The sequence below is a fragment of the Cotesia typhae genome, unplaced genomic scaffold (genome assembly GCF_013202065.1).
Source record: "Cotesia typhae breed Kobodo isofemale line unplaced genomic scaffold, CoteBio_Ctyphae contig_11, whole genome shotgun sequence".
NCBI classification, from domain to species: domain Eukaryota; kingdom Metazoa; phylum Arthropoda; class Insecta; order Hymenoptera; family Braconidae; genus Cotesia; species Cotesia typhae.
The window spans coordinates 5,231,691-5,248,665 of record NW_027423711.1 but is presented as its reverse complement, the minus strand read 5'-3'; the positions used below and the strand labels follow the sequence as shown (position 1 = coordinate 5,248,665).

General features: G+C 31.7%; 5 protein-coding genes across 7 annotated transcripts; 3 read left to right on the top strand and 2 right to left on the bottom strand.

The window, feature by feature from the left end:
* The first annotated feature begins 1,019 nt into the window (after positions 1-1,019).
* Positions 1,020-6,441, top strand: LOC141528191 (succinate dehydrogenase [ubiquinone] flavoprotein subunit, mitochondrial). Of its 2 annotated transcripts, XR_012479333.1 has the most exons (11): positions 1,020-1,178; positions 1,255-1,564; positions 1,632-1,918; positions 1,991-2,298; positions 2,360-2,555; positions 2,619-2,816; positions 2,881-3,075; positions 3,144-3,287; positions 3,349-3,459; positions 3,536-3,758; positions 6,301-6,441. XR_012479333.1 is itself a non-coding variant. In XM_074244119.1 (10 exons), the coding sequence occupies exons 1-10, from the start codon at positions 1,098-1,100 to the stop codon at positions 3,620-3,622; spliced, it is 1,917 nt and encodes a 638-aa protein (XP_074100220.1). In that variant the 5' UTR covers positions 1,020-1,097; the 3' UTR covers positions 3,623-4,028. The 2 variants fall into 2 exon arrangements, 1 of the variants encoding a protein (XP_074100220.1); XM_074244119.1 differs by lacking the exon at positions 6,301-6,441 and having other exon boundaries at positions 3,536-4,028.
* Sdha (succinate dehydrogenase, subunit A (flavoprotein)) lies at positions 4,795-9,921 on the top strand. The gene is made up of 6 exons (XM_074244092.1): positions 4,795-5,093; positions 6,301-6,724; positions 7,918-8,879; positions 8,954-9,098; positions 9,178-9,482; positions 9,555-9,921. The coding sequence occupies exons 1-6, from the start codon at positions 5,037-5,039 to the stop codon at positions 9,639-9,641; spliced, it is 1,980 nt and encodes a 659-aa protein (XP_074100193.1). The 5' UTR covers positions 4,795-5,036; the 3' UTR covers positions 9,642-9,921.
* On the bottom strand, positions 6,738-7,851 carry LOC141528400 (uncharacterized). Its single transcript, XM_074244452.1, has 3 exons — positions 7,459-7,851; positions 7,149-7,379; positions 6,738-6,919 (listed from the first exon to the last, which is right to left on the bottom strand). The coding sequence occupies exons 1-3, from the start codon at positions 7,681-7,683 to the stop codon at positions 6,779-6,781; spliced, it is 597 nt and encodes a 198-aa protein (XP_074100553.1). The 5' UTR covers positions 7,684-7,851; the 3' UTR covers positions 6,738-6,778.
* Positions 9,922-10,501: 580 nt separating the features above from the next.
* On the bottom strand, positions 10,502-14,029 carry LOC141528103 (nonsense-mediated mRNA decay factor SMG7). The gene is made up of 3 exons (XM_074243974.1): positions 13,852-14,029; positions 11,145-13,401; positions 10,502-10,966 (listed from the first exon to the last, which is right to left on the bottom strand). The coding sequence occupies exons 1-3, from the start codon at positions 13,881-13,883 to the stop codon at positions 10,739-10,741; spliced, it is 2,517 nt and encodes an 838-aa protein (XP_074100075.1). The 5' UTR covers positions 13,884-14,029; the 3' UTR covers positions 10,502-10,738.
* A 125-nt stretch (positions 14,030-14,154) lies between these two features.
* On the top strand, positions 14,155-16,470 carry LOC141528386 (solute carrier family 66 member 3). 2 transcript variants are annotated; one of them, XM_074244435.1, is made up of 6 exons: positions 14,155-14,277; positions 14,406-14,524; positions 15,407-15,590; positions 15,659-15,881; positions 16,004-16,124; positions 16,206-16,470. In XM_074244435.1, the coding sequence occupies exons 3-6, from the start codon at positions 15,445-15,447 to the stop codon at positions 16,334-16,336; spliced, it is 621 nt and encodes a 206-aa protein (XP_074100536.1). In that variant the 5' UTR covers positions 14,155-14,277; positions 14,406-14,524; positions 15,407-15,444; the 3' UTR covers positions 16,337-16,470. The 2 variants fall into 2 exon arrangements, with proteins under 2 accessions (XP_074100536.1, XP_074100542.1); XM_074244441.1 differs by lacking the exon at positions 14,155-14,277 and having other exon boundaries at positions 14,363-14,524; positions 16,206-16,355.
* The last annotated feature ends 505 nt before the right edge of the window (positions 16,471-16,975 follow it).

The following is a 16,975-nucleotide window of genomic DNA, read 5'->3' as shown; positions in this document are numbered from 1 at the left end:
ATTCTTTCTGAGAGAGTTTGAATTCATCTCTGAATAGATACATTTTCAAACTATAAATGGCCTTAGCCATCCATCTAGCATGATGAACAGCACCAGGACGTTTGAAAGAAATCTTTTCTTGAGGCATTTCTCCAAGGAAAATCAATGATAATTCCAATAATTCTTTATCTAACTTATTATAACATTTCTTTATCGATCGAAACTCAAATTTATGTAAATTTTCCTGAAACTCATAGTTTAAATTAAAATTTATCGAATTATTGATCAAAAACTGGAAATATTGATATTCGTTAATGTTTGACGATGAATATCTCGTAACGGCTTCACTTAATCAAAAAATCATAAGAGACCATTTTTGTAGAGCAGTAAATTTCCTACAAAATCATGAGTTCCGCAATCCGAAATAATTTTTTTTCATCGACTTATAAAATTCATAATAAAAACGAATATTTTCCTTAAAATAGCCAAACTTCAACTATGAATATCTTTTAATCGGTTGAGTTTTTGAAAAAGTCATAAGAGACCTTTTTTGTAAAGCATTCAATTTCTCACAAAATCTATGCCACGGAATATTTTTCCAAGCAGTTGGAAGCGAGATATAAATTTTTTTATCTGATTATTCGAAAAAATTAGAAACCCGCAAAGCGGAGGACCTTCCCGTTATAATTAAGAGCTTATACTTGGAGAGAATTCTTTTAGGTGTCTACGAACCTATTTTTCAGAGTATAAAGTCAAAAATAAATTATTCGATTTTTTTGACCCACCTAATATATATATATATATATATATATATATATATATATATATATATATATATATATATATATATATATATATATATATATATATAATATACTTTGACGGTTTATTCAACATGTAGTGCGCTAGTCTCTCTTGTCAATTTTTTATAAGAGAATGTAGAAGCCATATTTAAATTCTAGACTAATATAAATAAATTTTAAAATATAATTATTGCTGTTTTTTTAATATAATTATTTTTATCAGTTAGTTATATAAAAAAAAAAAAAAAAAAAAAAAAAAAAAAAGCATCGATTATATTAATATTTACTGTCAATTAAAATTAATAACCAATTACAATGTTTACCTCCAAAGTTCCAAGCTTGTGTAAAAAAATTTTTAAACGTAATTTAAGCTTCAAATCATCTGAGATCAGATGTGTAAGTATTTAATAAAAATTAATTTGTTAATGAAAAATTGTAATTAAAAAAAAAAAAAAATGGATTTATTTTACAGACTTATCCAATGATTGACCATTGCTACGATGTAGCAATAGTAGGAGCCGGCGGAGCAGGATTACGAGCCGCAGTCGGTCTGGGAAGTAAAGGCTACCGAGTAGCAGTAGTAACAAAATTATTTCCTACTAGATCTCACACAGTTTCAGCTCAGGGAGGAATAAATGCTGCGATAAATAATTCTGAGCAAGACAACTGGCTGTTTCATATGTACGACACCGTGAAAGGCTCAGATTGGCTTGGAGATCAGGACGCTATTCATTACTTGACCCGCGAGGCTCCTCGTGCTATTCATGAATTAGAAAATTATGGTGAGTTATTTTAAAACCATAAATAAATTTAAATTAGTAATAAAGATAATATATTTTTAATTTGAAGGTTGTCCTTTCAGCCGTACGGCAGACGGCAAGATTTATCAACGAGCATTCGGAGGCCAGTCGCTGAACTTCGGCAAAGGAGGTCAAGCACTTAGAACTTGTGCTGTAGCAGATCGGACGGGTCATGCACTTTTACACACTCTTTATGGCGAGAGTTTGAAGTATGACATTGATTATTTCGTCGAGTACTTTGCTCTTGATTTACTGATGGATGGAAGGACTTGCCGAGGTGTTATTGCTTGGGAGTTGGAGACTGGAGAGATTCATCGCTTCCAAGCTCATCACACGGTAAATAATTATCAATTAAATTTAATTAAAAAAATTTTTTACTAAAAAAATTTAATTTAATTAATTTAAAAGGTGATAGCGACAGGTGGAGCAGGTAGATGTTTTTTTTCATGCACCAGCGCTCATACTTGCACTGGAGACGGAGCGGCGATGGTCTCAAGAGCAGGTATCCCCTTGCAAGACATGGAGTTCATCCAGTTTCACCCAACAGGAATCTACGGCAGTGGAGTTTTAATTACCGAAGGGTGTAGAGGCGAAGGTGGAAAGCTGGTTAATTCAGAGGGAGAATTTTTTATGGAAAAATACGCACCTAAAGCCAAAGATTTGGCCTCTCGAGACGTTGTTTCAAGAGCTATCATGATTGAAATTCTCGAGGGGAGGTATTTAATTTTTTTAATATTTTTTTTAACATCTTCCTGAAATTTAGAGATCAAATTTTAGAGGAGTCGGGGATAAAAAAGATCATGTGCATTTAAAATTAAATCACTTGCCTGCTGAAGTAATAAGATCAAAATTACCTGGGATTTCACACCTGGCCTGGGTGTTTGCCGGCGTAAATTGTGAAGAAGAACCGATACCAGTTGTCCCGACCGCGCATTATAATATGGGCGGAATTTCAACCAACTGGCGCGGCCAGGTAATGTTAAATTAAATTAAATCATCTGAAAAATATTAAAAAAATTAAATTTGAATTTTTAAGGTACTGACGAGAGATAATGAACAAGATAAACCTGTACAAGGTCTCTGGGCAGCTGGAGAAGCTGCTTGTACTTCAGTCCACGGAGCGAATCGACTCGGGGCCAATAGTCTTTTGGAGATAATTGTTTTTGGTCGCGCTGTTGCTGAAAATATTGGAGCTGTTCTTAACTTCGGACAAAAACATCCGGATATTCATCCAGTTAATTTTTTAATTTTTAATTTTGGTTTTATAAAAATTACAATAAATTGTAATTAATAATTAGGAACTAGGGAATGAAACTCTGCATCGTTTTGACGCAACTCGCTACTCCAAAGGGTCTGTTTTAATTTCAAGCTTGCGGGAAGAAATGCAAAGAACTATGCTTAAATATTGCGGAGTTTTTAGAACTTGTTCTATTTTGCAGCTAGGTTGTAAAAAAATTACGAGACTTTATAATCAAGAATTGCCGAATATTAAAGTAAGTATCTTAAAAATTACCACAGTTACTGCAAGGTCGCTAGTTTTAATTATTTAATTTATTTTCAGATGCCTGATAGCTCTTTAATTTGGAATACAGAATTGCTAGAAGCATTAGAATTACAAAATATGATGCTCTTTAATATGCACACTGTTTACGCTGCTGAGAATCGTAAAGAATCACGAGGCGCTCATGCTCGTGATGATTTTCCCGTAATTATAATTAAATATTATTACAATTTATAATTAATTAATAATTAATAATTATTGACAGGAACGAATTGATGAATATGATTACAAGCTACCGCTAGAAGGCCAAAAAAGAAGGTCCTTGACAGAGCACTGGAGAAAACATTCTCTGACTTGGGTTCTATCCAATGGATCTGTAAGGAAATCAATATCATTGACAGCGATCATAAATCAAAACATAAATACTTATTTGTTGTTTTTATAATTAATAGATTTGCATTTCTTATCGGGCGGTCATTGACACAACACTCGACCAGTCAGAAGCTCGGCATGTGCCCCCAGCTGTACGCGTTTATTAATTTTATTCAATCATGTATTTGATACGTCTGGCAAATATCTCACTGTGTATATACATAACTCAATTTTAATATTTAAATTACTGTCACTATTTTATTTATTTAAATTGACGATTGGATTGTCTATTATATTCTCTCGGTAATCATAATCAAGGTTTTGTATGTACATATATACTTATATTTATTGTTACGCTTGAGTATACCGATAATCTATTTCATTGATTATGAAGAATACATCCATGACCTACTAGAATTATCTTTTCATTGATAATCTAAGTAATTAATCATTTTTAACAATAGTTTTTTATTATTTTTTAATTCTAATTGAGAATTTTAAGAGTGTTTGTTTTTATTTTATAAGTAAATTAAATGAGTTATTTTTATAATCTAATTTTTCTTGAAAAATAAACTAGGATATTTAATAATTTTTTAAATTGTTTTTAACAAATAAATTATAGAAAAAAAATTGACATTTAAAAATTTTTTTAAATTAAAAATCCAATTTTTTGGAACTAATTTTTTTGTTAAATAAAATTAAAAAATTCTCTAGTGACTGCTAACTTTAATGTCATGTCAATTTTTAAAATTTTCCTAACAAATTAATTATAATTAATAAATACTTAAAAAAATTCCACTAATAATTATTTTTAATTTTCACATTTGGAATTTTTTTATAATACTGAAGTTAGCTGACATTAATAAAAAAATCAAAATTTTTTAGACGTCTGCTAACTTCAGTGTCATATTAGAATAGTATTGAAGTTAGCGGTCAGCTGTCAATTTCAAAAATTTTTTTAACAAATTAATTACAATAAAAAAATTCTTCTAAAAATTTTGATTAATTTTCACATGTGAAACTTTTCAATAATTTAATTTCTATAAAATTCTAAAAAAATTTTTAATATCTGTCAACTTCAGTGTCATTAAAAAAAAAAGTTTATAAAAATCTTTTTTTTACAAGTAAAATTGTGAAAGTAAATTAAGTAAATGTCATTGACAGCTCACAGTTGAACGTAAAAAAAATTTGGTTAGTTATGTTGGTAAGCTCTGAATTCCACATGACCACCTGAGTTGCTAAGTAGACCTCTCATTACACTACGAAAGGTACATAACCCAGACCAAGAGAGTCACATTATATCAGAGCACTAATCACAAATATATAGATAGACCTACATACACACATAGATTATCGAGCTAATAAATCTAATCTGAAGACACAGTGCTTGCGGTGTATTGTTTAGTCGTTTTTAAAAGCTTTGCCGTACAAGAAGTACGCGAGTTAAAAAACGAACTTATTTTTAATAACTAGGGTTAGAGGTACCGTGTTGCAGTGGAATGTTAAGTGTTTACCGTTCTATATTATTTTCTGGAGTAAATTATTTATAAATAAGCAATATTAAAGGATTAATTATAAAAGATGAGTGGATTACTAAAGCTCTCGTCTCTTCTCTCGGGACAACCCGCTAGAGTTCTGGTATGGATATTATTTTTTAAGTTATATAATAATTTTTATTTATTCAACGACAAGTCTTGCGCATTTTCTTGCAAGACTTAATTTCACTCTGGGACTAACTTTGTCGAATGTTACGTAACTTAATCCTGATCTTCCTTATTTATTTTTTTATTTTTTAGATTTATTATTGATGGGTTTGCCTGTGAAGACGTATTGTAAAATTTTCACCCTCGTTTTTTACCCGCTTGGATATAATATGGATTTGCTCTAATTCGGAATTTTATTTTTTATACTCTGGAGTTTTTTAGATTATTATTTTCATATTATTATTTTAATAAGTATAAAAAAATTATTTTTCAAAAACCAGCGGCTGGAATTTGTTGAACAAACAATTTTATTGATAAGAATTTTTTAAGTTACAATTTAAAAGACATATTTTATGAGAATTCAACTCAATATTTAATGTAACAGTATATATTTATATATTTTTATGCGTGGTAGCCCACATAAATTATTTATAAAATTATAGACCGAAATACTGGCTCTGATAAATATGATACAAAAATTAGCCGATAACTGACAATTTTTTTTTTTTATTTTAAAGCTTTTAAATATGAAATTTATTTATAAAAATTTTTCTTGCTATAATTTATTTGTTAAAAAAATTTTTAAAATTATCAAATGACTCAATTTCAGTCATTAAAATTTTTACATATAAAAATTTATATAATTTTATTCTTATTTATATTTAAAATATTTAGTAGTTATATTTTAAGTTAAAAATCCACAATTTATTAATACGCGCATTTACGTCTTATAATAACAATACTTACGTTGCAATTAATGACGTAAATTATTTAATCACATGCTACGACTATGTTTACCCAATTCTAAAAACAAAATAAATTTTTCTAGTCCATATTTAATTAAAAAAAAAAAAAAAATTACCATACTTACATATTTGCTATTTAATTAAAGTAATTTAAATAACTCAAATATTTATAATAAATTTAAATATCAAAGATAAAACTTAAAAAATAAAAAAATAAACTTTAAACAATTGTAATTTTTTTTTTTTTTTTTTTTTTTAATACAACTTTATAGGCTATCAAAGAATTTATAAATGTCACAGTTAATTTATTTATTATCAGAGTAATTAAAGTTTAATAAATTTTATATAGCTTATCAGCGACTTGAGTAATTTAATCTAAAAACTTTCCAATTGTAGAACAAACTGGGATTGCCAGTGGTGTCGAACCGAAGCTTCCATTACACACCAAACGGCAGTGCGAAATCATCGGACGCTATCTCCAAGCAGTACCCAGTCGTGGACCACTCTTATGACGCCGTGGTAGTGGGAGCGGGAGGCGCTGGCCTAAGAGCGGCTTATGGTCTGGTAGCAGAAGGATTTAAAACAGCAGTAATCACTAAATTATTCCCGACAAGATCCCACACCGTTGCGGCCCAGGGTGGAATCAATGCCGCTCTGGGTAACATGGAAGAAGACAACTGGCAGTGGCATATGTACGACACTGTCAAGGGGTCAGATTGGCTTGGAGATCAAGATGCCATCCACTATATGACCCGTGAAGCTCCCAAAGCTGTAATTGAATTGGAGAACTGCGGAATGCCTTTCAGCCGAACCCAAGATGGTAATTTTTATTTTATTTTATTAATTAATATTAATACAAGTTTGATTTTTAGATTTAGATGCTTGTGTCACTTGTTTTTGATCTGAACTGATCTTCAGAGTCACTGCTGGAGTCGGAAACATTTTTAATTATCACGTTTTTGTAATGGATATCCTTGTTTTTCATTTTCTTCTTTGGTTTATCTTCATCGTCATCCTGAATTAATTAAATTTTATTAATAATCTATATTATTAAGAGAATAAAAAAAATGTTGTCTCCAGGATAGTCAATTTGTTAAAAAAAAAAACGTCAATAGTTAAAAAATTACAGTGCAATTTAACAAAAGTCATTATTTAATTATCAATTAAAAAAAAAAAATATATATATATATATATATATATATATATATATATATATATATATATATATATATATATATACTTACGCGGTAACTTTTATTCTTAGCCGCTTTTCTAGGTCTCTTAATTTTTAATTGCGCTGCTTCTTTTTCTTCCTGATGACTCTTTCTTCGCCGTTCCACGGCTTTCAATTTCCGTATCCTCTTAGCACCATCAATATACGGCTGCTTCTCATTCTGAGACATTTGCTTCCATTTTTCTCCAGCTTGTTTCAATAAATTTTTTCGGTTTATTTTACCTTGAAATTCAGGGTGATTCTGAAAAATATCGATACAATTATTTTTATTATGTATTACTTAAATAATTAAATAGAAGAATATATATTATATAAATTACTTCAGAATAAACCTTGCTGAAGTCACTTGTATAATTAATAAAAGCATTGACACTCTTCCATGAGCGTTCTCTGATAGGTACAATCGGTGATCTTGATCGCGTTCTTTCAACATTGGATTGGGTCGCATTAGAATCAATTATCTCTTGTCTTCCACCGTCATTCTGCACCGGACTACCGTTGTTAATTCTTTCGTTATCGCTTCCTGTTTCTCCATAGCTCTCCATTTTACAAGCTCAATTATAATTGTAAATTTTTTTATTAAAAGTTATTTAATAAGAAGATAAAAATTGTATACATTAAAAGTTTATCTATAAAAATTTGTTTGTCTAAATAAAATGATACAAACAAATGACTGAAATTAAATTATCTGAATTTAGCAACTAAATAATTATCAAAAATTATTTTATTTTTTATTTATCCTATAATTAAAAATAATAATTAATATTTTATAATTATAGGAAAAATATATCAACGTGCATTTGGAGGTCAATCTTTAAAATTCGGAAAAGGCGGACAAGCTCACCGATGCTGCTGTGTAGCCGACAGAACAGGTCATTCGTTACTTCACACTCTCTACGGTCAATCATTGAGCTACGACTGCAACTACTTTGTCGAGTACTTCGCCCTAGATTTATTAATGGAAGGCGGAGAATGTCGTGGAGTGATCGCATTGTGCCTTGAAGACGGTTCAATCCACCGTTTCCACGCCAAGAACACAGTCTTGGCGACCGGAGGCTACGGCCGAGCTTACTTCTCGTGTACGTCAGCTCACACCTGCACTGGAGACGGCACAGCGATGGTCACCCGGGCAGGTCTGCCCAACCAGGACTTGGAATTCGTCCAGTTCCACCCGACAGGAATTTACGGCGCAGGGTGTCTGATCACCGAGGGAAGTCGAGGAGAAGGTGGCTACTTGATAAACAGCGAGGGCGAGCGGTTCATGGAGCGATACGCCCCAGTAGCTAAAGACTTGGCCTCAAGAGACGTAGTTTCAAGATCTATGACCATCGAGATCCGCGAGGGCCGCGGAGTAGGTCCCGAGAAGGATCACATTTACTTGCAGCTGCACCACTTGCCCCCAGAGCAGCTCGCAGCCAGGCTTCCGGGGATCTCAGAAACCGCGATGATCTTCGCGGGAGTCGACGTCACTCGTGAGCCCATCCCCGTGCTGCCCACGGTGCACTACAACATGGGTGGAGTCCCTACTAATTACAAAGGACAGGTTCTCACCACCAAAAACGGCGAAGACGCGGTCGTTCCTGGGCTTTACGCCTGCGGAGAAGCTGCTTCTGCGTCTGTACACGGTGCTAATCGGCTAGGTGCTAATTCTCTTCTAGATTTGGTTGTTTTTGGACGCGCTTGTGCTATCACTATTTCCCAGGAGAACAAACCTGGTGAAAAAGTCGGGCCACTTAGTCCAGTAAGTTTTTTTTTTTTTTTTTTTTGAATTTGTTTTAAAATTATCTTCAAAATAATTAAAAAATTTTTTTTTAGAATGCTGGAGAAGCCTCAATCGCAAACTTGGACCATGTTAGACACGCAAGTGGCTCTATCTCGACAGCCACTCTGAGATTGCAGATGCAAAAAATTATGCAAACTCATGCTGCTGTTTTCAGAGAAGAAAAAACTCTCAAAGATGGTAATTAATTTTTTTAATTTTATTTTTATCAATTAATGGATTTTTATTGTTAAAAAAATTTAATTTAAAAAATTTACAGGATGCCGTAAGATGTCTGACATCTACAAAAAATTAGACGACCTTCAAATAAGCGACCGATCACTTATCTGGAACTCTGACTTAATTGAGACCTTGGAGCTCCAGAATCTTATGTTAAATGCCATGCAAACTATTAACGCGGCTGAAAACAGAAAGGAAAGTCGCGGAGCTCACGCAAGAGAGGACTACAAGGATAGGATTGATGAGTATGATTACAGCAAGCCTTTGGAAGGCCAACAACCTAAACCTATGGACCAACACTGGAGAAAGCACACGCTGACGAGCATGGATGCCAAATCTGGAAAAGTAATTTTTTTTTTTTTTTTTTTCTAAATAATTTATCAACCTAATGGTAATTATTTTTTATTTTTTATTCAGGTATCCATTGACTATCGGCCAGTGATTGACTCTACTTTGAACAGCCAGGAATGTACAACGGTACCTCCTGCAATTAGATCGTACTAGAATATTTACTAGTAATTCTTAGACCGCACATTTTGATTTAATTTTTAAATAATTTTTCATCAATATTATACAACTGAAAGGTGAAAGTTTTTTCGTACTGAAAATTCATTAAAAAATTTAATAAAAATATCTACATCACAAAAGATCGCCAAAGTTTAATACTGTAAAGTCTACTCTGAAGTAAAGTCTGCTAATGTTATTAAATAAATATCATGATTTATTTATTATATAATATAATGGTGCTGATTATTGTTAATAAAAAAAAAAAAAAAAAAAAAAATGCTAGATCTTATAATTTTTGTTCAATATTTAGCACTAAATTTTTTATTGTATTACAATGTTGTTTTATACGCGGCGCTTTACTTAAAACAACGACAAGACAACGTAGACATTGATAATTTAAATCAATAACTTTGGGAATTAATTTATTTAAATAAGTATTGATGGTAAAAATCATCAATTATCTTTAATTCTATTTAATTAATAGACTATTTTGTTTGTCAGTATTTTTAGTCATTCTGAATAAAAAGTCGACATGGAATAGTCGAAAAAAATGTGTCAAGATCTGGTAAGCACTTACGACAATTACGTATAGAGTAATTTCTAATTTATAATTTCATGGTTATTATTGATAAATTTTATATTTAATTATTGAAAATTGAAATTTTTTATCAAAATATTCTGTTAAATTTATAAATTGTATTATGTCGTACGTTGCATAAGACTGTAAATATTGTAAGCGAATAAAAAACAAATTGTTACAGCTCTTATTATAACAATTTAATAATAAATTTATTTATTATTTTCCGAGATAAAATTAGACAGCTTAAGAACTTAATTAAAAAAAAAAATTAATAAAATAAATTTTTTCTAAATTTTTATTTACAAATGTTACAAAAAAAATTATTGATTCAATTTTAAGGATTGTATTTTCCAAAATTGGTGACTTAATTAATTGAGATAAAATAAAACATTATTGAAGTGTTTAGTCAAAATAATAATTGATTTAAACATTATGAACAATTGAATTCACGCAGCAAAAGTCTACAATAATGGCCCAATGCGCTTATAAATTACCAACAAATTTTATTAATTTATTACATGTATTTATCCTCCAAATTTTTAGCATCACCGCGTAACAATTTTTGTTGCTCCAGCAACCGCTCCAACGGAGAAGGTCCGGGGCCAGACCAGAGGGAACGTTGTTGCTGCTGAATATTATTATCAACAGAATTGCTATTAGGAAAATTATTATGTCCACTGGATCCCCATGAATTTTCACTAAATAACGAGTACACGTTTTCTTCATTATTAACCGTTCGTTGCTGAAAAAAAAAGAAAAAAAAGGAAAAAAAAGAAAAAAAAATCATTGATTTTCTTAGCAATTCAACAAAAGTCATTATTTAATAAAGAAAAATTTTATTTCTTAGCTGAAGAATAAAATTAAATTACAAAATGTATTTTTTAAAAAATAAATTTTTTCTTTAACTAAAAAATACTTACTTGCGCATTAGACGTAGCCGGTAATCCCCCAGGAGGATAAGACCAATTGGCATAAGAGTTAACATTATAATCAGAATTTTTAGGAGCTTCGGTGTTCGACCACCAGGAGGAGTTAGGCGCAGTGTTCTGGGGGTTCCACATATTAAAGCTCCGTTCTTCATTCATCACTCTATAGTCAACATTAGTCGGTTGGTTCATGAACAGCCCAAGGCGGTCTTGCTCCAAATTATTGCACTGAATGCTCTTGGCAATTACACTACTCTCAACATCTTCCACCGAGAGCATCCGATTTTTCAAGCCCTCGCATGGATTAACATTGACCTGGTGCATTCCTCCATTCAGCTGGGGCAAGACAACGGGGTTCGGTACAAAGAACTGAGGAATATTAACCGGGACGTTTATCAGTTCCGTACTTGGAACGGTTGGAACGGTCTCTGCTAGAGGGCCAGGAATTTTTTGCGCATGCTCAAGACTAACTTTAGAGTCAGAATTATTTTCAGGAGGCTTTTCTAAAACCTGAGAACTCTCCTGAGGCACCTGGTCCATCTCAGCGCGCTTCATGATCGCCTGAATGGCGATGTTCTGCCTGATTTTTCTAGCCAGCGGTACTGGATTCCTCTTAACAAAAACATTCTGCTGCGTGTGGTTCTTGGTGTGCTTCACAGTATCTTTTTCTTTATTCCTATCAGCAGCGTCGTCTGCAATTTCCTGAAGCTCCATCCTGAGTGTAAACTCCTTGAGTTCCTTAAGTAGCTTATTATTAATCGAATTGTTCGTCGTGGAAACAAACTCCCCGGAGTCCAGAGTGATCAAGTTGGATCCACTCACCTGGAACTCTGTCAGCAATTTTCCTAGTTCAATAATTCTTACAGCACGCAATTTTTTCAGGTCATCTCCGCCGACAAATTCATCAGTGAATTTAAGCTTCTCAAAGCTCTGCTCCAGCGGCAAAAATCCCTGGAGCTCCCAGTCTTCTGGAAGAGGAATTTTAATGAACTTGTCAGCGTCAAAGTCTCCCAGCTCTTTGCTGAGAGTATTCAGGAGCGCGCATAAACTGGACCAGATTTGGAGCCGGGATGAAAAGGCTGGTTCTTCTAGAAGTGATTTAGCCGAGGGTTGACTCATCAGCCACTCCAGGTAGAGTTTTATCGTTGAAAGCGCGAAGTAGTCCGTGACACTAGTCTTGAGAGTGTAAACTGGCAGCAACAGGGCTGATAGACTTCCTGCAATTAAATCAAGAATAAAACTACGCGCCAATTGCTCATCAGAGCTCAGTTGCTCGGGCTTGAGTAACTCCTGGAAGGACGAGTTTCCGGACACGTGGTGCAGCGCGTACAAATTTATCACCAGCATTTGAACCAGCTTCCAGGAGTTGAAGCCATCGGTCGCGATCAAGCCGGTGAAATTGCTGTCAGTCAGTGAATTTTTGTACTCAGCTGCGCTTTTTCCTGAATTAGCTTCCTTGAGGTGGTTGTGGTGGATCGCGCCGTGGAACTTGAGGAAGAACGCCGTGTACTCAGTGGCGTTTAATTTAGCAAAGTGGCGATGAGACGGGATGTCCTCGTCCAGAGTCTCCAGAGTCTTGGCCAGGTTGCTGGCGGCCACGTGGAACGGGTGCTTAACAGCAACCGAGCGAGCATAATAATAAACCGTGGCGAGTTTGTCGACTTTGGAGGCCTCCAGAAGCGCCAGCTGGTTGTACGGCTGCCCGCTCCAAGGCGCCAAGGACACAGCGTGTCTGTAGAAAAGCTCCGCTTGCTTGTTCTCGTTCCGGTAACGCGCTATGTCCCCCAGGTGGACCAGGCAGTACTGGCAGACGTAGAAGCACGAGGAGCGGTGTCTTGAAGACTGCTTGTTGATCTTCTGGACCCGCTGGACCGCCTCCCAGGGAGTTGACAGTCCGTAGATGTCCCCTTTGCGGCGGAACGCCAGGTCCAGGTTGAACGCCGCGCATATTTCCTGGAGGAGACTTTGGTAGAAGCCGCTGGCTGCCTCCAGGCACCAGCTCAGCATTGCCTGCGACTCTGCTCGGTGGACATTCTTTCGGTCTTTTACCTGCGCTTGGAGGATTGCTATGTAGTTCTTGAAACCCAGGTTCCACAGCTCTTGCTCCACTTTTTTGTCCAGAGCATATTCCAGGTCCAGGATTAATACTTGTTGGTAAATTTTTTGGAGCTCTTGCTGGGTTATCCAAGCTTCATTGTCGTTTAGTAAGTCTTTGGATTGCTGGACTTTGTCTTTGAGGATTTGAGCTTTCCTGGTAATTTATTTTTTTTTTTATTTTGTCAATTTTTTAAATATTTATTATTAACAAGTAGAAAATTTTAAAATTATAGGTGCAATTTTTTAAAAATATTTTGTTTATTTTAAATTAATTAAAAAAAAAAATAACTAAAAGATTTTTTTAAATCAGCTGATTTCATGTAAATTAATTTAGATGACATTTGATAATTTTAAGAATTTTTTTTAACAAGTAAATTATAGTAAAAATTAATTAGAAAAAAAATTGAAAAAATTAAAAATGCAGCTTTTTGTTAATTATTATTTGGAGCAAATTTATTTGTTGAAAAGCCGATGACATAATAAATTTTTTAAAATCTCTTTTTTGGTAATTAAAAATTTTAAAAGCCGCATGTCATATTTTTTTAATAAAATTGTTTTATTGTTAATTATGATTTGTTTAGAAAAAAAATAATAAATAAATTACCTGAGAGCTTGAGCAGCAGCATTGATATTCATCGTCAACTAATTACAAACAGTGTCATTTATATTTTAATAACAACTAATATTATATTCACATATTTATTGTCGTTCCAGGAAGTTCCCGATTATTGATCAATCATCTCCACCAGACTGGCTCGTTGTGATCACCAGCATGATGAAAACTAAAATTCTGACTCTGATTAATTTTGTTATTTTTATTTGTGTGGATTAACCTAGAAATTTTTTCACTAAATAATATTTTCACCAGTCGGTAACTTGGCGCTCTAGTCGCTCTGCACTTTATTGACAAAAATATACGTGTTAGACATATATTTATATTTATATGTTTATTTATTTTCTTACTTGTTCAGTATTAGTTAACTCGTAATCCATTGAATAACAATGACTTGGCCCTGAATTATTTATCTAGGTATTTGATAGTTTACTTTATTAAAACTCCCTGTACTTATTTTTTTTTTTTTTTTTTTTTTTTTTTTTTATAAAAATACTTATGATGAGTATTTATAAATTGTTATTTTATTTACATGTTTTGGTTAGTAATTACAATTACTAATTATAATTAGTGAGTACTGAGAAAATATAGAACACTTGTTATTGTCAAAACACTGTATATATTTCTGCTCGGTTTTAAATATAGTCTTCTGAGAAAGTATAAGGTGAGTGATTTTATTTTTATGATTTTATTCTGACAATAAATTATTTATTTTATTAAAATTTTTTTCATAAATTAATTATAGCAAAAAAAAAAATGATATCTAATTTAGCTGTCACTTGATAATTTTTTAATTTCTGAAGTTATAAAAACCTAAATTATAATTTTCGACGGTATAACATAGTTTATTTTGCCCCTAAAGTCATTATTTAAGGAGTTATGGCCATTTTTATACTTCCAGAACATAAATAAATTATTTCGACGATTTAGAGTGGCCTATTTTGCCCCTAAAGTCATTATTTTAGGAGTTATGGCCATTTTTATGTTTCGGAGTCAAAAATCCGAATTTTCGATTTTTCGAATTTTTTTCAAGTCTCAATATCTCCTAAAAAAAATTTTTTTAGACTTATGAAACACAAAGTTATCTGTAGGAAATTTCCCGAGGAACAATTTAGAGTGGTCAGAATTGCATTTAGAGCAATTATTTTAGGAGTTATGGCCACTTTTATGGACCAGAGTCAAAAATTTTAATTTTCGATTTTTCGAATTTTTTTCAAGTCTCGATATCTCCTAAAGAAAAATTTTTTAGACTCATGAAACACAAAGATTTTTGTAGGAAATTTCCCGAGGAACACGTTAGAGTGGTTAAAATTGCATTTAAAGCCATTATTTTTGGAGTTATGGCCACTGAAAAATCCGGAAATACAAATTTTAATTTTCGACGATTTAGAATGGCCTACTTTGCCCCTAAAGTCATTTGAAATGCAATTTTTTTAAAAATTATCTATTTGTTAACTAAAATTATAAATCATTTCAATGACAGCTAACTTTAATGTCATTTTATTATTAAAAATTTAATTTTTAATTTTTATTAATATTTTTTCAGGTCTAGAAGAAATAAATCAACAAACCAAAGCCGGAAAAATGAACTTGCATGTGATAGCCGATACACTCAGTATCATTACAATAACTATTTGTTTCATACTCAAGGTTCCTCAAATTTTAAATTTATTAGCTGTTAAATCAGCTAAAGGAATGTCTATTTTAGGATTAATGCTAGAACTTACCAGGTAAAATTTTATTTTATTTTTCATTATTAATTGTGTGTAAATTTGAGTTGAAATTTTTTTATTTTCAGTTACACAGTAACGACTTGTTACAATTACACCAATGGATACTCACTATTATCTTACCTAGAATATCCAATTATTTTAATTCAAGAATATATACTTATATATTTAGTATTAAAATATTTGAAAATGATAAATAAATTAACGATAGCCATTGCTTCATGCTACTTCGTCGTTGGTACCTGTATTTTAGTGGGAATTATCCCAAAAGTTATTCTTACGTTCTTAACAGTAAGTATTTAAAAAAAAAAAAAATTAAAGCAAACATTAAATAATAAAAAAAACTAAATTATTAAAACAAAACATTTTTTTTTGAAAATTAAATTGAAAAAATATTTTTTATTATTAATTAGCCAATGGGTACTCCAATATCTGCGTCCAGTAAAATAGTCCAACTGCTAGCAATCGTGAGATCAAAAAACTCAGAGTCTGTCTCCATATTAACGTGGTTTATATCAGCCTTCACCAACATGAGTAAATTATTTTATTTAAAAAATTCTAAAATTCACAATATTAAATTATAAAACTGAATAATAATTTTTTAATTAAATTTAGCGAGGATATTCACCATCTGGGTCGACTCCGCGGACTTATTATTGCTCGGAAATTTTATAATTTCAACAGTATTAAGTTTGAGTGTAATGCTGTCAGCTGTTTATTACAAGCCTTCAAAAAAACGAATTTAAGTTAGAAAAAAAATTATAGGTATGTGTATTTATTTTTTAATATTAATAAATTTGTTGATTGTTTAGTTTTAAACCAAAAAAAAATTTTTTAATGGATTTATTAATGGTCCCATTAAAATAGGTACAGCTTACAATATTAATAATAAATTTAAATAATAAAAATCAACTAAAAATAAATACATTAATTAAAAAAAAAATTTTTTTAAAATAAAATTACAATAATTTAATATTAAGATTATATACAGCGATTTTTTCGCAGTAATATATTAATTTAATAACAATATATTTATTATAAATATTAAGTCGAACAATTAAGTATTTCCACGCGATATATTTAAAGCAACGGACAATATTCAATAATTTTCTATAACTTTATTATTGTCACTGCAGCTTTATGATGTGCAATTACAAGTGCTCCGGGTACAAGTTAATTAAAGCTTGTACATAGATGTAATTTCATTGTGAAAGGCAATCAATATTATTGTTTTGCCTTTTAGTTATTCTACATTATAATTAATTTAAATTAACAATAGTTTATCAGCAAGTCAAGTGGAAATTAAAATAAATCAACTACTGCATGCATAGATATTTACATAAGCACATATATTAATATTAATTTTACTTTTAAACGCGTTCAAT